At 50.9% G+C, this 16,283-nt stretch overlaps 1 protein-coding gene across 2 annotated transcripts in view; it reads right to left on the minus strand.

Moving 5' to 3' along the window:
• The window catches only part of SETD2 (SET domain containing 2, histone lysine methyltransferase), a 65,667-nt gene that overhangs the window by 14,612 nt on the left and 34,772 nt on the right, over window positions 1-16,283 (minus strand). The window contains exons 10-14 of one of the 2 annotated variants that reach the window (XM_064162422.1): window positions 15,527-15,661; window positions 14,462-14,590; window positions 11,516-12,157; window positions 1,692-1,740; window positions 1,255-1,435 (exon numbers count right to left, since the gene is read on the minus strand). In XM_064162422.1, coding sequence (XP_064018492.1) covers window positions 1,255-1,435; window positions 1,692-1,740; window positions 11,516-12,157; window positions 14,462-14,590; window positions 15,527-15,661 — 1,136 coding nt within the window. Of the gene's footprint in view, window positions 1-1,254; window positions 1,436-1,691; window positions 1,741-7,974; window positions 8,238-11,515; window positions 12,158-14,461; window positions 14,591-15,526; window positions 15,662-16,283 lie in introns of those variants that run through there. The other variant, XM_064162424.1, reaches the window with a different exon arrangement.

The following is a 16,283-nucleotide window of genomic DNA, read 5'->3' on the forward strand; positions in this document are numbered from 1 at the left end:
CACACCAGGATGAAAGATGCCTCCTCTGGCTGCCTCCCCATTCATTGTTCCCTCATTATTAAGTGGCTTCAGATTCTACTTAAGAAGGACAACAGAACCTCCTTAGAGGACATTCCTTAGTGTTCTTGGGCCTTCAACATGACCTGAAGGCTCCCTATAAGACAAGACATGAAATATTTTCCTTCTCTTAATTAAGAAGCAACATTTGAGGGAGAAAAATGGGCATCTGGTAGGGAGCAGCCAGAGACTCATATGCTGCATGGACCAGCCTGGCCACCACTATGACCTCTATTGCTTTTCCAGCCTTGGGAGGGTTTGGATGTATTCATGGGATGTTGAGAAATGACTCTGGGAGCTGCTGCAGGATCTGAATCTAGGAAAGTGATGGTCTGGATCCATAGGACTGTCTAATCACATGTTCCTTGGGAGAAGAGACCAACCCCAACCTGGTCTGACCTCCTTTCAGAGAGCTGGAGAGAGCCACAAGGTCTCCCCTCAGCCGCTCTTCACCAGCCCTGTCCTCCAGACCCATTACCAGTTCCATTCCCCTTCTCTGGACCTGCTCCAGCCCCTCAAAGTCCTTCTTGCAGTGCAGGGCCCAAAACTGAACCCAGGATTTGAAGTGTGGCCCCACCAGTGCCCAGTTTCAAGGTGGATGATCCCTGCCCTGCTCCTGCTGCCCCACAGCATTGCTGACAGAAGCCAGGACGCTTAGGAGGGCTAGATCCCTGATTTCTGTGTGACACCAGCATACAGCTTCCTTTGTCACCCTTCTTTCCAGTGAGGGTGGTGAGATTCTGGGATAGGTTGCCCAGGAAGGTTGTGGATGCTCCCTCCCTGGAGGTGCTCAAGGACAGACGGATGAGGCCTTGAGCAACCTGCGCTAGTGGGAGATGCCTGCTCATAGCAGGGAGGTCGGAACTGGATGATTCTAAATCAAACCATGCTGTGAGCCTATGATCTAATTCCCAAAGTGTGTCTGAAGGTGCAGGTGCAGGGGGCCTGAAGGTTGCAAGGGATCTGCAGGTGCAGGTGTGGGATATCCAAGAGAAAAGGCCACCTAAAAGCATGGAGCCACCCAGCTCTGGCTAGGGAACGCAGCTCACCGTGCACATGAGGCTTCCTTCTCCATCCCTGGGTGCTTTCAAAGCTCATCAGGACCATTTTTCCCAGCATTCTCAGCCAAGACAACAGCAGATCCAACACTCCCAACCCAGTGGTCAGCTCCTCAGCCCTGCCACCACGACAACTTGCCTGTCCTCTGGCCTCTTGGTTCCTCGCTCGTAGGCTGAGGCCGGGGGGGACAAAGAATCTCTTCGTCTCTTCTTCTCTTTGCTCTGGCTCTGCCTCTCAGGATCCCGCTCCCGGCTCAGGATGGGGTTCTTTGGAGTAGGAGTCTGATCCCTGTGGCCAGCTGCCTCCCTCCCACTGGTGGCTGGTGGGGAAAATGGATCAAAAAGAGACAACTCGGATCATTCAGCCTCTTTCAAGCTCCCTCCCTCTTGCAGTTTCAGCTGTTTCTGCACATGCAAACAAGTTATGGGTGGCTCCATATCGACCTCATTTTCCATCATCCACTGCTTGGATTGTGCTCTCTGCACCCCAGGAGCAGGAATGCTGAGGTATGGAAGCAGAACATCTCCTGACACCCCAAAGTGAGGAAAATGAACTGGGAAAATACAACTACCTACCACTGTTCTCCTTTTCTGCTTGGCTCTTCTTGGGGATGCGGTACACCTCCTGCAAAGCAAGGCACAGGCAAAGGTCAAACTTTGCTCAGAAGGACAACTCCCACATCTACAGAGCTTCAAGAATCACAACAGGATGACAACAATTCAACCTTTCTATCAGAACTTCAAACCAAGCAGTAGAAATGTGTCTCTTGAAGGAAAGGTTCTGGGGTTAGGGAAGTTACTGAGCTGCCTCTGCTCAGCATTTGATGTTTGAGTTTAGGTGGCTGCTGATACCAAAGGCAGGTCACTCCACCCTGCCAAACAGGGTTGACTAAACACTCTCTGAAAACCACTGAGGTGATGTGTCTGTCTGCCATCTGCCCCTAAAAACCTCTTGTTGTACCCATCTGGTCCTCAAGGCATTTTTAGATAGCCCTCTGAGGAGCTGGAGTCATCTATCCAGCTTGTAGCGTTCTGTGAGTGGGAATCAGACATCACAGAAACATGGAATGGTTCAGGTGGGAAGGGATCTTTGAAGGGACCTTTAAAGCTCTTAGTGCAATCCCCTTGCAGTCAGCAGCAATGTCTGCAACTAGAGGAAGTTCCTCCAAGTTCCATCTAATCTGCCTTGGAAGATCACCAAGGCAAACTATGAAGCCAGCACTGTCAGGTCACCATCAAACCATGGCCTTCAGCACCACATCTCAGCCTGAAAACCCCTCCAGGGATGGGGACTCCACCGCTGCCCTGGGCAGCCTGGGACAGTCCTTGGCACCCCTCAAAGGGAAGAAATTGCTCCTCATGAACAGTCTAACACTGAACAGCAGAGAACTCTGAGGGAAATGAGCAGCAGACCATCTCCCAGGTCTCAGTGAACTCCCAAGCAAGTAGTGAGGGCTGCAGAGATCAGCTACCAACACTCACCACCCCTTATCCTACAGCTGCCAGCTCCATGCCCTGCATTTTACCCAGCTCTGGAGTCCTCAGCACAGCACAGGCAGGGACCTGTTGAAGCAGAGCCAGAGGAGGCCACAGCAATGCTGGGAGGGCTGGGAGGGCTCTGCTGTGAGGCCAAGCTGAGAGAGTTGGGCTTATTCAGTCTGGAGAAGAGAAGGTTCCAGAGACACCCTCTGGTGGCCTTTCAGTGCTTCAAGGGGACAATGAGAAAGCTGAGATCAGACTTCTGAGCAGGGCCTGTTGTGACAGGACAAGGAGTGATGGTTTAAACTGAGAGGGAGGATCAGATTGGAGAGAAGAAAGAGATTTTTGCACCATGAGGGTGGTGAGACCCTGTCCCAGGTTGCCCAGAGATGTGGGAGATGCTCCATCCCTAGAACCATTCTCTGAGGGTTCAACTTTTGACTCTCAACCTTCTCTAGTGTTCAGTTGCTAAATAAAATGCTGAGGTGCTCAGGGTGTTTGGAAATTCCTTGCCTGCTGTCTCCACTTTGCACCAGATTGCCTCACTCCTTAGCAATGTGCCCACCTCCAGCCCTGCAGTTGAATGGAAAACCAGGTTTGAAAGTCCCAATTTTACTGTGTCAGGGAAAGAAAAAAAAATACCCCACAAAACAAAACTCCATGCACCCCCTGGGCTAAGAAAATTAATTCCTTTCAGCAGAGGAAAATGGAAGAAAGCCTCTTGTGGGCTGGTCATAAGACAAAACCACTTCAAAAGTACTGCTGAAGGTTAAAAAAGCACCAAAAAAAAAGGGGTGGTGGTGGTAGGAGGGATTTTGGCCAAGGGTTTTATTTTCTTCAATACTCAGTTAGCTTTTTCATGGAGCCTGAACACAGCACAAAAACCATGTGCAGATGCCTGCAGATAGGTCTGCTGGAGAAGAGCAGACCCCAGAGGGTGATTAGTGCTCAGCAAGAGCTAAAGGGACCACGAGGGCAAGAGGCTGGGGCTAGACTCTTGTCAGCAGTGTCCAGGGACAGCACAAGGGACAATGGGCATAAATTGGAACCCAGGAGGTTCCACCTGAACAGGAGGAGAAGCATCTTCGGTATGAGGGTGCTGGAGCCCTGTCCCAGGCTGCTCCAAGAGGTTGTGGAGTCTCCTTGTGTGGAGAGATTCCAAACAGCCCTGGCCACTGTGATGCTGGGCAAGCTGCTGTGGGTGCCCTGCTTTGGACTGGATGATCTCCAGAGGTCCCTTCCAAGCCTTACCATGCTGAGATTCTGTGAAACAAGGCAGCTGCTCACACTGTTTAGAGTGGGGTGGGATGCAGAGGGAGCCCACTTAAGATAATGAAGCCCATAAAATGCTCTTGGCTTGCCACCCAGCAGCACAAATTATTTTGTCTCTTGCCTCCTCTTGTGGGAAGCACCAGACCACGATGGCAGCTTCTGCAGAACCCAAACCCCCAGGTTTTCTCCATCTATTTTCTCTCTCCCACACCACCCCCCTCCAAAAATCTCTATTCTGAGATACACTGCAGAGGAACAACTTCAAAAAGCCACCCCAGGGCTGGCCCCAGCAGAGCTCCCATCAGCATGAAGTGTGATGGGAGAACCACCAAACCATGAGGTGACAAGACAGCAAGTAAGTGGAGGGAAGAGCTAAGCCAGCCCAGCTCCTGAAATGGTTTATCCCATTAAACAGCAGGATGTGCAATGGGAAACTACTTGGAAAAACAGGATCAATGGGGATAGAAAGGGACAGGGAGTAAGTGGACCTGGTTAATGTGGCACTGCCTGCTCTTGCCATCTGTTGCTTTAGGTTCACCACAGCATTGGCAGCTCAACTGCTGAAGCTAAAAAGTGATTTCAACCCAAGAGAGATCATCAAGTCTTAAGCTTTGAGGTCAAAGATGGTTGTGTGTGCAAGGGGCAAGAAAGCATCTGCCTCCATAGGCAGGAGAGGGTCTCCTCATCTGGAAGCCACAGCTGTGACCATCCCATCAAAGTGAATTGCCCTTACAAAGGTCCAGGCTGCTCAAAATCCCAGATCATTTTGGGCTTCTCAACACCAGGGAGCAAGCTACATCTTGCTGGAGAGCAGCTACGGATGTACTCAATGGGCTGCAGACCCTCTGGTGAAGATGAGGAGGCAGCAGAGCCTTTGAACCAACAACAAAGGGAGGAATGTGTCAAAACTGCTCCATGAAAAGCAGATGGTGGTCAAAGCAGATGCCAGTCAGGGGGAACTCCAAAGAAAAGCCTCTTTTAGCTTTGGGAGTGGAAGCTGCTGGCTTTGAGCGTGCTCAGCTGCTGGATGGGTGCCACCACCACTAACAGAATCCAAATGGAAGGTGCTCCAGAACCAATGTGAATGAACTGGTCAGAGAATTAAACAAAGGAAAGTGGCACAAGGCTGTGAAAGAGAGAAGAAAAGGAAAAGAATTTGAGTTGTCCAGCTGCAGGCATAAACACATCCTTGGTTTGGGAGAGGCAGGAGGGCTGAAGATCAAGGTTTAAAGGCTGCAGCAGCAGGAAAGGAAGATGGTGCCTCACAAAACCCTCTCCAGAAATCTCTCCCTCCTGATTCCATGGGACTAAGCTGGAGAAGATCAGTGGGTGGAGAGAAACACCAAGGACAGGTGCAGGAAAGCACCATTGCCAACACAGCTCCAGCTGCCAAAGGGGTGATAGCTCTTTTACACCAGCCTGTGCCAACCTCTACCCAGGGGTCAGGCATACTCTTCCTGGAGCCAGAGAGGTGAACCTGATGGTCTTAAAGGTCTTCTCCAACCAAAAGGACTCTGCTTCCATGTAGAGCTGGAAGGCCATCTGCAGCCCACTGGAGCTCACCACACCTGCCAAGGCTTACAAGCTCAAAGCTAAGATGACCTGCAGACTGTGTTGCCTCCTCTAGCTCTGCTCTGGAGTTCTGTGAACTTCTGCTGTCCATTTGCTGAGACAACATCAGAGCAGTGACTCCAACCCCCACCAGTGCTCCACCAGCCAGGACTGGATCTCTGTTCCCTGGCTTTCCTCCCTCCCCTGCACGAGCACGAAGCTCCAGCACGATGCCAAGGGACAGTGGTGAAGAGCAAGAGAAAGGACTAATGCCACAATGGCCCTGCTTGAAGGCCAAGAAAGCCCTCCACAAACAACAGCTTGGACACTCACCAGTGCCTATTGTCTTCACAAGCTGTTCTTGCTCCAACAAACTAAAAGGCTCCTAATTAAAGCCCACGGTGTGGGTGCCAGAGGCACAGCCAGTCGCTCCTGGATGACTTGGGTGGGAACAGGACAAGCAAGAGCAGCTTCACCACACTGTCCTAGCAAGATCTATCAGATGTGATTTGGAAAGGCTGCCTCAGGAGAATACAAAAGGTGAGTTTGCCTGAGGTCACCCAAGCTCTGCTATCCCTCTTCAGACTGATAATGAAGCTTCCAGAACTTTTCATTGTAGAAGAGAAAAGGCCACTTTGGCCAAAGCTGGGTTAACTTCTCAACCTTCAACTTGTGAGGCTAGAAGTGGCCACCTAAAACCTTTTAAACTGAAGCCACTTGGCTCTTCCAAAAGGTTTTGCTCAAAAGAAGGTCTTCTCTAATGTCTGGAGATCCTCACAGCTACAACTCCTACCCAAGAAGGTGAAGGCATGCTCTGCCCACCCAGGGGTGGAGGAAGATGCCAGCAGCTCAGTCCCACCTGCAGCAGAGCAGCTCCAGAACCATGCCAGCACAGTGGGATGTGCCATGCTGCCTGTCTTATCACAGAATTCAATCACTGAATTGTCAGGGCTGGAAGGGACCTCAAAGATCATCCAGTTCCAACCCCCCTGCACAGGCAGGAACACCTCACACTTGATCAGGTTGCCCAGAGCCACATCCAGCCTGGCCTTCAAAACTTCCAGGGATGAGGCTTCTATCACCTCCCTGGGCACAGTTCCAGTGTCTCAGCACCCTCATGGTGAAGAACTTCTTCCTAACATCCAGTCTCAATCCACCCACTTCTAGCTTTGCTCTATTCTCCCTCAATCCTATCACTAGCCAACACTCTAAAAAGTCCCTCCCCAGCTTTCTTGTAGTCCCCTTCAGATCCTGGAAGGCCACAAGAAGGTCTCCTGGGAGCCTTTTCTTTGTTAGACTGAACAGCCTCAGCTCTCTCAGTCTGTCTCCATAGCAGAGCAGCTCCAGCCCTCTGATCATCCTCACAGTCCTTCCCTGGACACCTTCCAATCTTTCTTGTAATAGGGGTTCAGTACTCCAGGTGGAGTCTCACCAGAGTGGAGCAGACAGAATCACCTCCCTCGACCTGCTGGCCACACTTCTGTTGATGCAGCCCAGGACACAGTTGGCTTTCTTCACACAGGTTCACTGTGAGACAGACCTCAGGTGTGTACCTGGTCCCCACAACAAGCCTACAGCTGGGATGGTGGAGCTGCAGGCCCTCAAGGCTCTGCTTTGCTATAAATGGTGAGGAAACCTCATGGCCTGACCACTCTCAACCATCAGTGCTATTAAAGCACAGGCTGTGCTTGAAGCCCAACATGCTCTTCAGCCTTAGCTACTGAAACCTATGCCACCAAAAGGACATTGAGAAATGCTTGGTGCTGCTGACCCTGCTTCTTCCTCTCATTCAAACATCTGAGGGGTGGGTGTCAAGTGCCTGGGGCCAAACTCTTCTGGGTGGTCAACAGCAATAAGCCAAGAAGCAGCAGCTACAAAGTGGAACACATAAGGTTGCACCTCAACATGAGGGGAAACTTCTTTACAGCGAGGGTGCCAGAGCCCTGGAGCAGGCTGCCCAGAGAGGTTGTGGAGTCTCCTTCTCTGGAGACTTTCTAAACCCACCTGGATGCATTCCTGTGTGAACTGCCCTAGGGGAACCTGCTTTGGCAGGGGTGTTGGACTGGCTGATCTCTGAAGGTCCCTTCCAACCTCTACCATTCTGTGATATCAAGAGGGCTAAGCCCCAGGTCTGTTAGCCACCATGCTGCACGCCACCTCCATCACACGTTTGGCCGGATGCATCACTCCACAGAGCCTTACCTGAACGCAGTCCTCTGGCTGCAGCAGGCTAAGACAACTGAAAGAACCATGCTGAACCCCCACCTGCCCCTTTGCTGGGTGTCCAGCAAGGCTGTGCCACTCCAGAGCTGAGTTTTCAGCGTGGGAGAAGACGTGCACCAGCTCCGAGGAGAGCGGCACGGGCGGGCAGGAGCCCAGGCTGAAAACTCCCTCCACGGGGGAGTGTGTCAGTGTGTCTGGTGCTGGGGATGTGGCTGTGGCACCACGCTCCTCGTGGGCTGAGGTGTTGGAATGTAGGAGCTCTGGAAACTGAGGACTTTACAAGTCCTGTGTATAGAGGTAGAGAAAAATAATAGCTCACTGAATTCCTTTCATGCCAGGAGTTGGGATCTGCCCCGGAGCGACGCCCATTGGACGCACCAAAAGAACGGCGGCGGCACCGAGTTAACCACCTCTGTCCTCTTTTCACCTATTACACTGCTCATGCATCATCATCATCATCATCCTCATCCTCAGCCAGCTTCCCAACCATCTTCCCGGCTCTTCGCCACGCTATGTCCTCTCCCTTCTTCAGCACGGAGGTGAAAATGGAGTTGAGAAAGGCAAGACCCATGGCCAGCTCCTTGCTGCCCTGAGAAGCTAGATGGAAATGGTTGAAATTACAAGGGGGTCATCAGCAAGAGTGGAGAGGACATAGCTTAAGTTAGCAGCTCCCAGACCCTCCCACCCACCCAGTCCAACGCTGGTTATGGCAGGTGTTCCACCACTCCCAACAAAACCAGCTTCTGGAAGGCTTGGAAGTGGTGGAAAAGGCACTTGGCTCTCCTGCCACTGGGAGCTTCCAAGGTGATCCTCCATCCCCTGTCCAACTAAAACGTTTCCCTGCCACCTTAGTCTTTCTTTTGGACATTGGTCAACCTTCAGGTTGGGCTATGGTGGCATCTTAACAGGTGAGAGTAGGACAGAAGCAGTTAACTCTTAGTGCCACGATCAAGTCCAGGTCACAATGAATCCCCCCCAGGTCTCCCAACAGGAGAAGAGCAGCCATGGCATGGTTCTGCTTTTTGGGTGGGATTACTCCAGAGCTAGGACTTGGAGACAGAGCCTCATCCCTAGAGCCAGACACACACACTGCACCCAGAGTGGCCTTACAATGACCTGAGGTTAATTACTTAGCACACAGAGTAAATGTAAATCCACATCAAGACCAACTGTGAGGAATCACAGAATGGTTTGGGTTGGAAAGGATCTCCAAAGGTCATCTTGTCCAAACAGGCTTCAGCAAAGGTCTCCAGATAGCCACAGTTGAGCTTCTACAAGCTCAAGAGCAAACACAAGCCCTGGTGATACAACCACACTGTTGGATCAAGTTTGGTGCTGAGCCAATCTTTTGGAGGAGTCGTTTGGTGTATCAACCTTTACATTTCTCACTGGTGGTTTCCAACACAGGTTCTGTGAAACACCTCAGCATGTGGTTCTGGCAGTGATCATGGCTGGGTGCAGACAGAAAACTGAGCCTGGGGAGCCCAAAGTAGGTCTCCAAAGCAATGCAGGGCTAAGACTTGACTTAACGTCACCCAGCTACCAGCAATGGGTGGATAAGGACTTTGGTAACTCTAACTCCAACCTGACAGTGTCTTCAGTGAAGAAAATCATGAGCCTCACACAAACACTAGGAGTCTGTCAGTTAAAATCTGGTGAATTACCAAATCTTCTTGGTAAAGAGGGCAAAGAAAGCCCAAATCACAACCTAAGTGCTCTACGCTGACATGATTTAGTTGTTGCTACATGAAGATCTCCCCTCCTCTCCCACCAAGATTGATGGCACAAGGACTGTGCTCAATGCTCAGGAGAACATGATCCTGCTGAGAACTTCAGGGATTAAGGTAAGATCTTAAGTTACAGAATCCCAGCGTGGTAGGGTTGGAAGGGACCACTGGAGACCCTCCAGATCAACCCCCTCTGCTAAAGCAGGGCACCCACAGCAGCTTGCCCAGCAGCACAATGCTAGGGGGGGGTTTGGAATCTCTCCACACAAGCAGACTCTGCAACCTCTCTGGGCAGCCTGGGACAGGGCTCCAGCAGCCTCACAACAAAGAGATTTCTCCTCCTGTTCAGGTGGAACCTCCTGGGTTCCACTTTGTGCCCACTGTCCCTTGTGCTGTCACTGGACACCACTGATAAGAGCCTGGCCCCAGTTTCTTGCCCCACATGATCTCTTTAGCTCTTGCTGGGCATTGAGGAGATCCCCTCTGGGTCTGCTCTTCTCCAGGCTCAACAGCCCCAGGGCTCTCAGCCTTTCCTCCTCACAGAGATGCTCCAGGCCCCTCAGCAGCTTCCCAGCCTCCACTGAACTCTCTCCAGTAGTTCCCTGTCTCTCTTGAGCTGGGGAGCCCAGAAATGGATCCAGTTCTCCTGATGTGACCTCAGTAGGGCAGAGCAGAGGGGGATAAGAACCTTACTTGACCTACTGCCCACACTCCTCTTCATGCCCTCTAAGAGATGGAGCCATATGTAAAGCTCTAGATCTGGTTTATAAACATCTGTAGCTGGGATCACTGGTGGTACAAGCAGAGGTTCATGGGGAAGCAAAGGTCAATGAGCAAGCAGAGGCTGCTGTGGTCTCCTCCTAGCACTCCTTATTTCAGCCTCACTGCCAAACTCAAGGGGCAAATCAACTCTTTCTGAGTTGTTATAAACCAGCAAAACTTGTTTAAGGACTACATCCCATAAGTCTTGACTAAGAGAGGGGCAGAAGAACCTCCAGAACCTTCTCCAGCAGATGAAATCCCAGGAAATGCCTCAGCTGTTGAGTGATGAGTTACTGCAACATCCTCCCATGTCTATCAAAGAAAACCCCACTGCTGGCTGAAACCTGAGCAGCCAAATTGTCCAATGGGCTTAATGCTGGAGAAGGCAACCTGCAGCCACCAAGCCCTTGTCTTAAATGTTCTCTGTTCCAGAAAGACCTTGATGAGACTGAAACCATGAAGAGCTGCACCCTCATCAGCCTTCAAAAGCTCAGGTCTGAGCATGTGCCTGATGTAAACCAGCCAGAGATTACCCAGCACTAGAGCTACTGCCAAGAGAAGACAACAAGGCCAACAGACCACTTTCTGCAGGCTCTACACACTGGAGATGAAAAGCAGATGTTAAGAGGACAGAGAACACTGCTGATGTTTGTGGTAACTGAGTTAAGGAGCAGATGGTGCACCAGTTTGTTTCAACCCTGACAGACAGTGGCCTGCTCCAACTGAAAAAAAGCTCATGGTGCCTCTGTCTTTGTCTGGTGGGATGAGAAAGGAACCTCAGTCCCTTTGAATTGTCCTCCCCATGGACAGCCTGAAAAAACAACTGTGTGACTAAGGTGTCTCTGTGGTGCCCAAGCTGAATTGTCTGGTGTTCTCAGTGTGGAAGCCACCAGTATCTGGAAACCTACTGAGAGGCACAGAATTGTGGAAAGTTTGGGTTGGAAGAGACCTTTGAGATCATGGAGTCCAACAAGTAACAACTCAGTGCTGCCAGGTCACCACCAAACCACAGCACCACATCTCCATGGCTCTGAAACCCCTCCAGGGATGGGGACTCCACCACTGCCTTGGGCAGCCTGGGACAGGCCTTGACAACCCTCTAGGGGCAGAAATTGCTCCTCACGTCCAACTTAAACCTCCCCTGGGGCAACTTCAGGTAGTTTCCACTTGTCCTACACCTTGCTCTTGTCACACACAGAGGGCAGTTTGCAATAGAAGGCAACATCTAGAAAGCACCTGAAGAAAACCCTTTTCTGTAGGAAAGGCTATTGTGAGCCACCAAACATCTACCAAGAGGACAACTGAGCCCCATTTGCACTGAACCGTGACCAACTCCACACATCTGCAAGAGCAGAGGGAACGTAGCTGCAGGAAGGTGTCTCTTACCTTGAGCTCCTTCCAGCTGTCCAGCAGCCTAGTGGCCAGGTCGCTGACATCCACAATTTTGTCTGTTTGCTCTTGGCTTCTCTCACTCTCAACATCAGAGACCCCTTCCTCTTCATCCTGAGACGGTGTCTCCATCGCAATGGGCTCCTCCAGCTTCGTGCCGTTGCTCTCCTTGACCTCAGCTTCAGGCTCAGCCTCCAGCTCTGCACCTTGGGCTTTGCTGCTCTCCACCGGTGCCTCGATGGCAGCTTTGATCTCCTGAGGTTGCTGCTGCTCCTCTGGCACTTCCACTGGGGCTCCCTCCAACTGGTCCAGGTCCTCCTTGCCCTCCTTCCCTTCCAGCTCACTGGTTGTATCTGAAATGGCGCTGTCCATGCTGTTTTCACTTATAATCTTCAGTCTCCTGAAGACCAGCTTCTTGGGGGTGTCTGTGTCACCTTCTGCACTCTGCTTGGTGGAAAGATCTGGGGTGTTGAGGGGTGTGTGAGCCCGTGAGGTGTTCTCACTTGAGTAGCCATCACCTTCACTGAGCTGGGGGACAGCAGTCTTGGTCTGAGCCCAGCGCTGAATAATGGGGAGAACTTTGCTCTCCTCCAGCATGTTCTTGGTAGGTATGGGCAGGAGCTCCAAAGTCTTCATTATCTAACAGCAAAGACAAAACCCACATTGTTAGAGCCACCAGAACTTAAAGTCCTCCCCAACCTGGGAGAATTTCCTGCTCTCAGCAAGAGGTGAGTCTGAAATATCAATGTGGTGGTTAACAGGTCACGGGTTGGAGACAGCAGTGTCCTCCCTCAAGGCTGGACTGCAGTGTTGAACTTCTGCTGAAGTAAGGGGGTGGAAAACAGTGAGCACAAGGATTTAGCAATGAAATTAATGTAGCAATTCAAAGTGATTGCAAAGAGTGCAAAAAGATGCCTCGAGTTGGTCAGAGCCATCGCTAGGACAATCAGTAGGGTAAGATGGGTTACACAGAGCTAAACCTGATCAGAAACATCAAGAGATCAGAAGCCAGAGAATTACTTTGGATGGAAGAAACCTTTGAGTCCAGTCCTTAACCCAGCACTGCCAGGCCACCACTAAACCTCAGCACCACATTTCCATGGCTTTGAAAGCCCTTCAGGGATGGGGACTCTATCACTGTATTGGGCAGCCTGGGCAAGACCCTGACAATGCTCAAGGGCCAAAAATTGTTCCTCACACTCAACCTTCCCTGGCACAACTTCAGGCTGTTTCATCTTGCCCTACCACTAGTTTCTTGGCAGAAGAAACCAATCCCCACCTGGCTCCAGCCTCCTTTCAGGGAGTTGAGACTCTCTTGGAGCAATGGTTTCAGCATCTATCAAGTGGGATGGATCCTACCTACCCCAAAGAAGACAATCCTGCAGTCTCCCAGAGCAACAGCTCAGCTCCCTCCAAAGAGCAGTTACTGCAATAGACATGGTCATGAAAGATGTCTCTGTGGCCTCATGAGCATCACATTGGTGATGGACCATGGTGAGAGGAACATTGACCCAGCAGCTGTCAAGCACTTCTGCCTTGGCTAAAAGTACTGAAAAGCCACAAGACATCAGCAGGAAACAAACTCAGACACCCGATGAATCCAGGTCTTGTACACAACATTCATGGCCCATCAGTGACAACACTAAGAGAAGGCTCCAGGGAGACCTTAGAGCAGCCTTCCAGCACCTGAAGTGGCTACAAGAAAGCTGAGGAGGGACTTTTTACAAGGGCTTGCAGTGAGAGGACAAGGGGGAATGGATTGGAGCTTAAGGAAGACAGATTTGCACTGGAGATTAGGAAGAAATTCTTTCCAGTGAGGGTGGTGAGACACTGGGACAGGTTGCCCAGAGAGGCTGTGGATGCCCCTTCCCTGAAGGTGTTCAAGGCCAGGCTGGATGAGGCCTTGAGCAACCTGGGCTAGTGGGAATTGTCCCTGCCCATGGCAGACAGGTTGGAACTGGTTATCTTTAAGGTCTCTTCCAACCCAAACCAGTCTTTGATCCTAAGGACAGGCTCTGCAGAATACAAGGCAGATGCAGTTTGGGTAGGTCTACTCAAACTCTACAGGTCAGCAAGCTCTAAGTGAACACCAGAGATCCCTGACCCAACAGTACTCAAGTTTTCCAGGTATTTACAGCTAAAATTTTGTGTAAGGCAGATGAGGACTAGGTGGCCTTCCCATAGGACATGTTGCCAAGCAAGCAGATCTGCTGTCCCTCTCACCACCACCCACAGCAGTACTGAAAGAAGGAAATTCCAGATGTCTTTTTGCGTGCAAAGAGAAATATTCCAGCTCCACATCACAGGCTGCAGCACCTCAAAATCCCTAAACAAACAGCTAGGATCTTTATTGCAGTTTGGCTCATGTCCTTCACTCAGAAAGCTGAGGAAAGCCACAAGAGCAGATTCTTTCCATGAATTAAGGATTTCCCTCAAAGCACAAGTTCCAGGCTGCAGTTCTGAGGACACCTGCAGCTTGTTTCCAAGGGAGGTTTACATCAGACACAAGGAACAATTTCTTCCCCTTGAGGCTTATCAAGGCCTGTCCCAGGCTGCTCAGGGCAGTGGTGGAATCCCCATCCCTGGAAGAGTTTCAGAGCTATGTAGATGATGTGCTGAGGGCCATGGTTCGGTGGTGCCCTGGCAGTGCTGAATTCATGGTTGGACCTGGTCTTAAAGGTCTCTTCCAGCCTAAGCCATTCTGTGATCTCCTCCCTAGGCCCAGCACTGCCCTGTCAAGGTTCTCAGCAGTGATCTCACCCAGGTTCTGCCTTGCCCAACCTCTTGGTTTAGTGCTGGTCAATGGTTGGACTCCATGACCTCAAAGGTCTCTTCCAATCCAAAAGAAAAAACAAATCTATGATTCTATATTGCAAGAAGAAAAAGAAAATCCTCATGGTTCTGAGGCATGAGGAAAGCATCAGACCTGAGGGCATCACTCACCTCCAGCTGCAACTTGAGGTTGTTCGCGGTGCTTCCTCGCCCATCTCCCAGCTCTGTCATCCAAATCCAGAGGAGAGACAAGCCATGACATTCCAGGAAGGACTTGAGGCAGGACTGGGAGTGCGTGTTCTGGATCAGGCAAAGTGGGAATGGTCATAGACCCAAAAAAAAAAACCCTTTTATGCCCACAGGAATATGGCTGAGAGCTTAACTGGGCTTCTGGTAGCCACCAAACCCACTGCAGAAGCCACAACTAGGGACCAGCAGAAGTCTACCTGCCTTTAAGTAAACCAAACAGCCAGGAGCAGTGGCAGGACTGTTAGAAGCAGTAGCTGGTGGGCAGCTCATACTGGGGAGGTAAAACTTAATGGTTATGGGCTGCACAGAAACCTGGCTGCAACTCATCCAGGGTGGAAACTGCGACAACTTGGAGAGAAGACAGTTTTAACTGGGGCAAACTGCTCGCTGTCTTCAAGGGGTGATGGCTTGAACTCAAACTGGGAGGTTCAGACTGGAGAGAAGAGATTCTTCACTGTGAGGGTAGTTTGCCCAGAGAGGTGGGAATCATTCCAGGTCAGGTTATGTGGGGCTCTGAGCAACCTGCTCTAGCTGATGTCAGTTGGGGCCCCATCCCTGGAGGTGTTTAAGGCCAGGCTTGATGAGGCTGTGGCCAGCCTGATCTAGGGCAGGGGGGTTGGAACTAGATGATCCTTGTGGTCCCTTCCAACCCTGACTGATTCTATGTCCCTGCTGACTGCAGGGGGTTTAATGACCTTGAAAGGTCTCTTCCCATCCAAACCATTGCGTGATTCTTTGATAAGCTCTCATGTCCAAGGAGTTCACTCACTTCTAGGAACAGACATTTTGCTTCACCACCCAGGCTGGCTCCCACCAAAGCTAAAAGGCTGGAGATGACAAATGGTCCACCAGCACCACTCGTCTCACACTCAGGATGCTGGGACAAGTGTGAGACCATCCTGCCACCTTCCTCCTCCTCTAACAAAAGCTCTGAGGACACTGCTTCTCTAGGATGTGGATCCCAGCCCTTCACAGGGTCCTCCTCACCTGTATGAGTTTGAGGCAGGTGAGCTTCTGCTCCAGCGTTTCGATGCGAACCATCAGCCGGGATAAGCTGAGAACTTGGTTCTTATCTGAGAGACCTTCTCCATTCTCCAGCAGAGCTTCCAGCTCCCCATCCACCTACCAGAGCCAAAGACAAACACCTCTCAGCTCGTGCCAGGCTCATGTCACAGCACAGACAATCCATCCCCTTGTCTTTGAGGGCCAGGAAAAGCCTCTGCAGAGCCATCTGACCATGAACTTGACTCAAGTGTTTCTTTTATCTGCCTTATTCTGGGGGATTTTAGACCTCAAATCCTATACCAGACCACAGGTCCCACCAGTTCTGTTTAGACTGGGAATGAAGGGCAGCCAGTTGTGCTCCTGGCTGGCACAGCCCTCAACAAGCAGGGCTCTCCTGACTTCAACACCTCTTTTCCCTAAGGAGAACCTTATTTTAGATGTATTTTAGAGGCAATCCCAGATGTGCATTCCAAAACACTCCCAGTTTATCTTTGGATGGTGGAATCCACATGTGCACTACAAGATGATCTTTACATGCAGACAGATTTACCTCCTTACACCCCTTGAGGGCATTTTTCACCTTTACAACCAGAGGGACATTCCTCTCCTCACCAAACCCAAGGTTCAGAGCTCAACCCACTCCTCGGTTCAGAGCTCAACCCACTCCTCAGTGGCCACCAAGACACCTTATAAATGACTTAAAATCATTTTTTGGATTCTCCACTCTTCAAAGTGCCAT

The sequence above is a fragment of the Pogoniulus pusillus genome, chromosome 23 (genome assembly GCF_015220805.1).
Source record: "Pogoniulus pusillus isolate bPogPus1 chromosome 23, bPogPus1.pri, whole genome shotgun sequence".
In the NCBI taxonomy this organism is placed as follows: Eukaryota; Metazoa; Chordata; class Aves; order Piciformes; family Lybiidae; genus Pogoniulus; species Pogoniulus pusillus.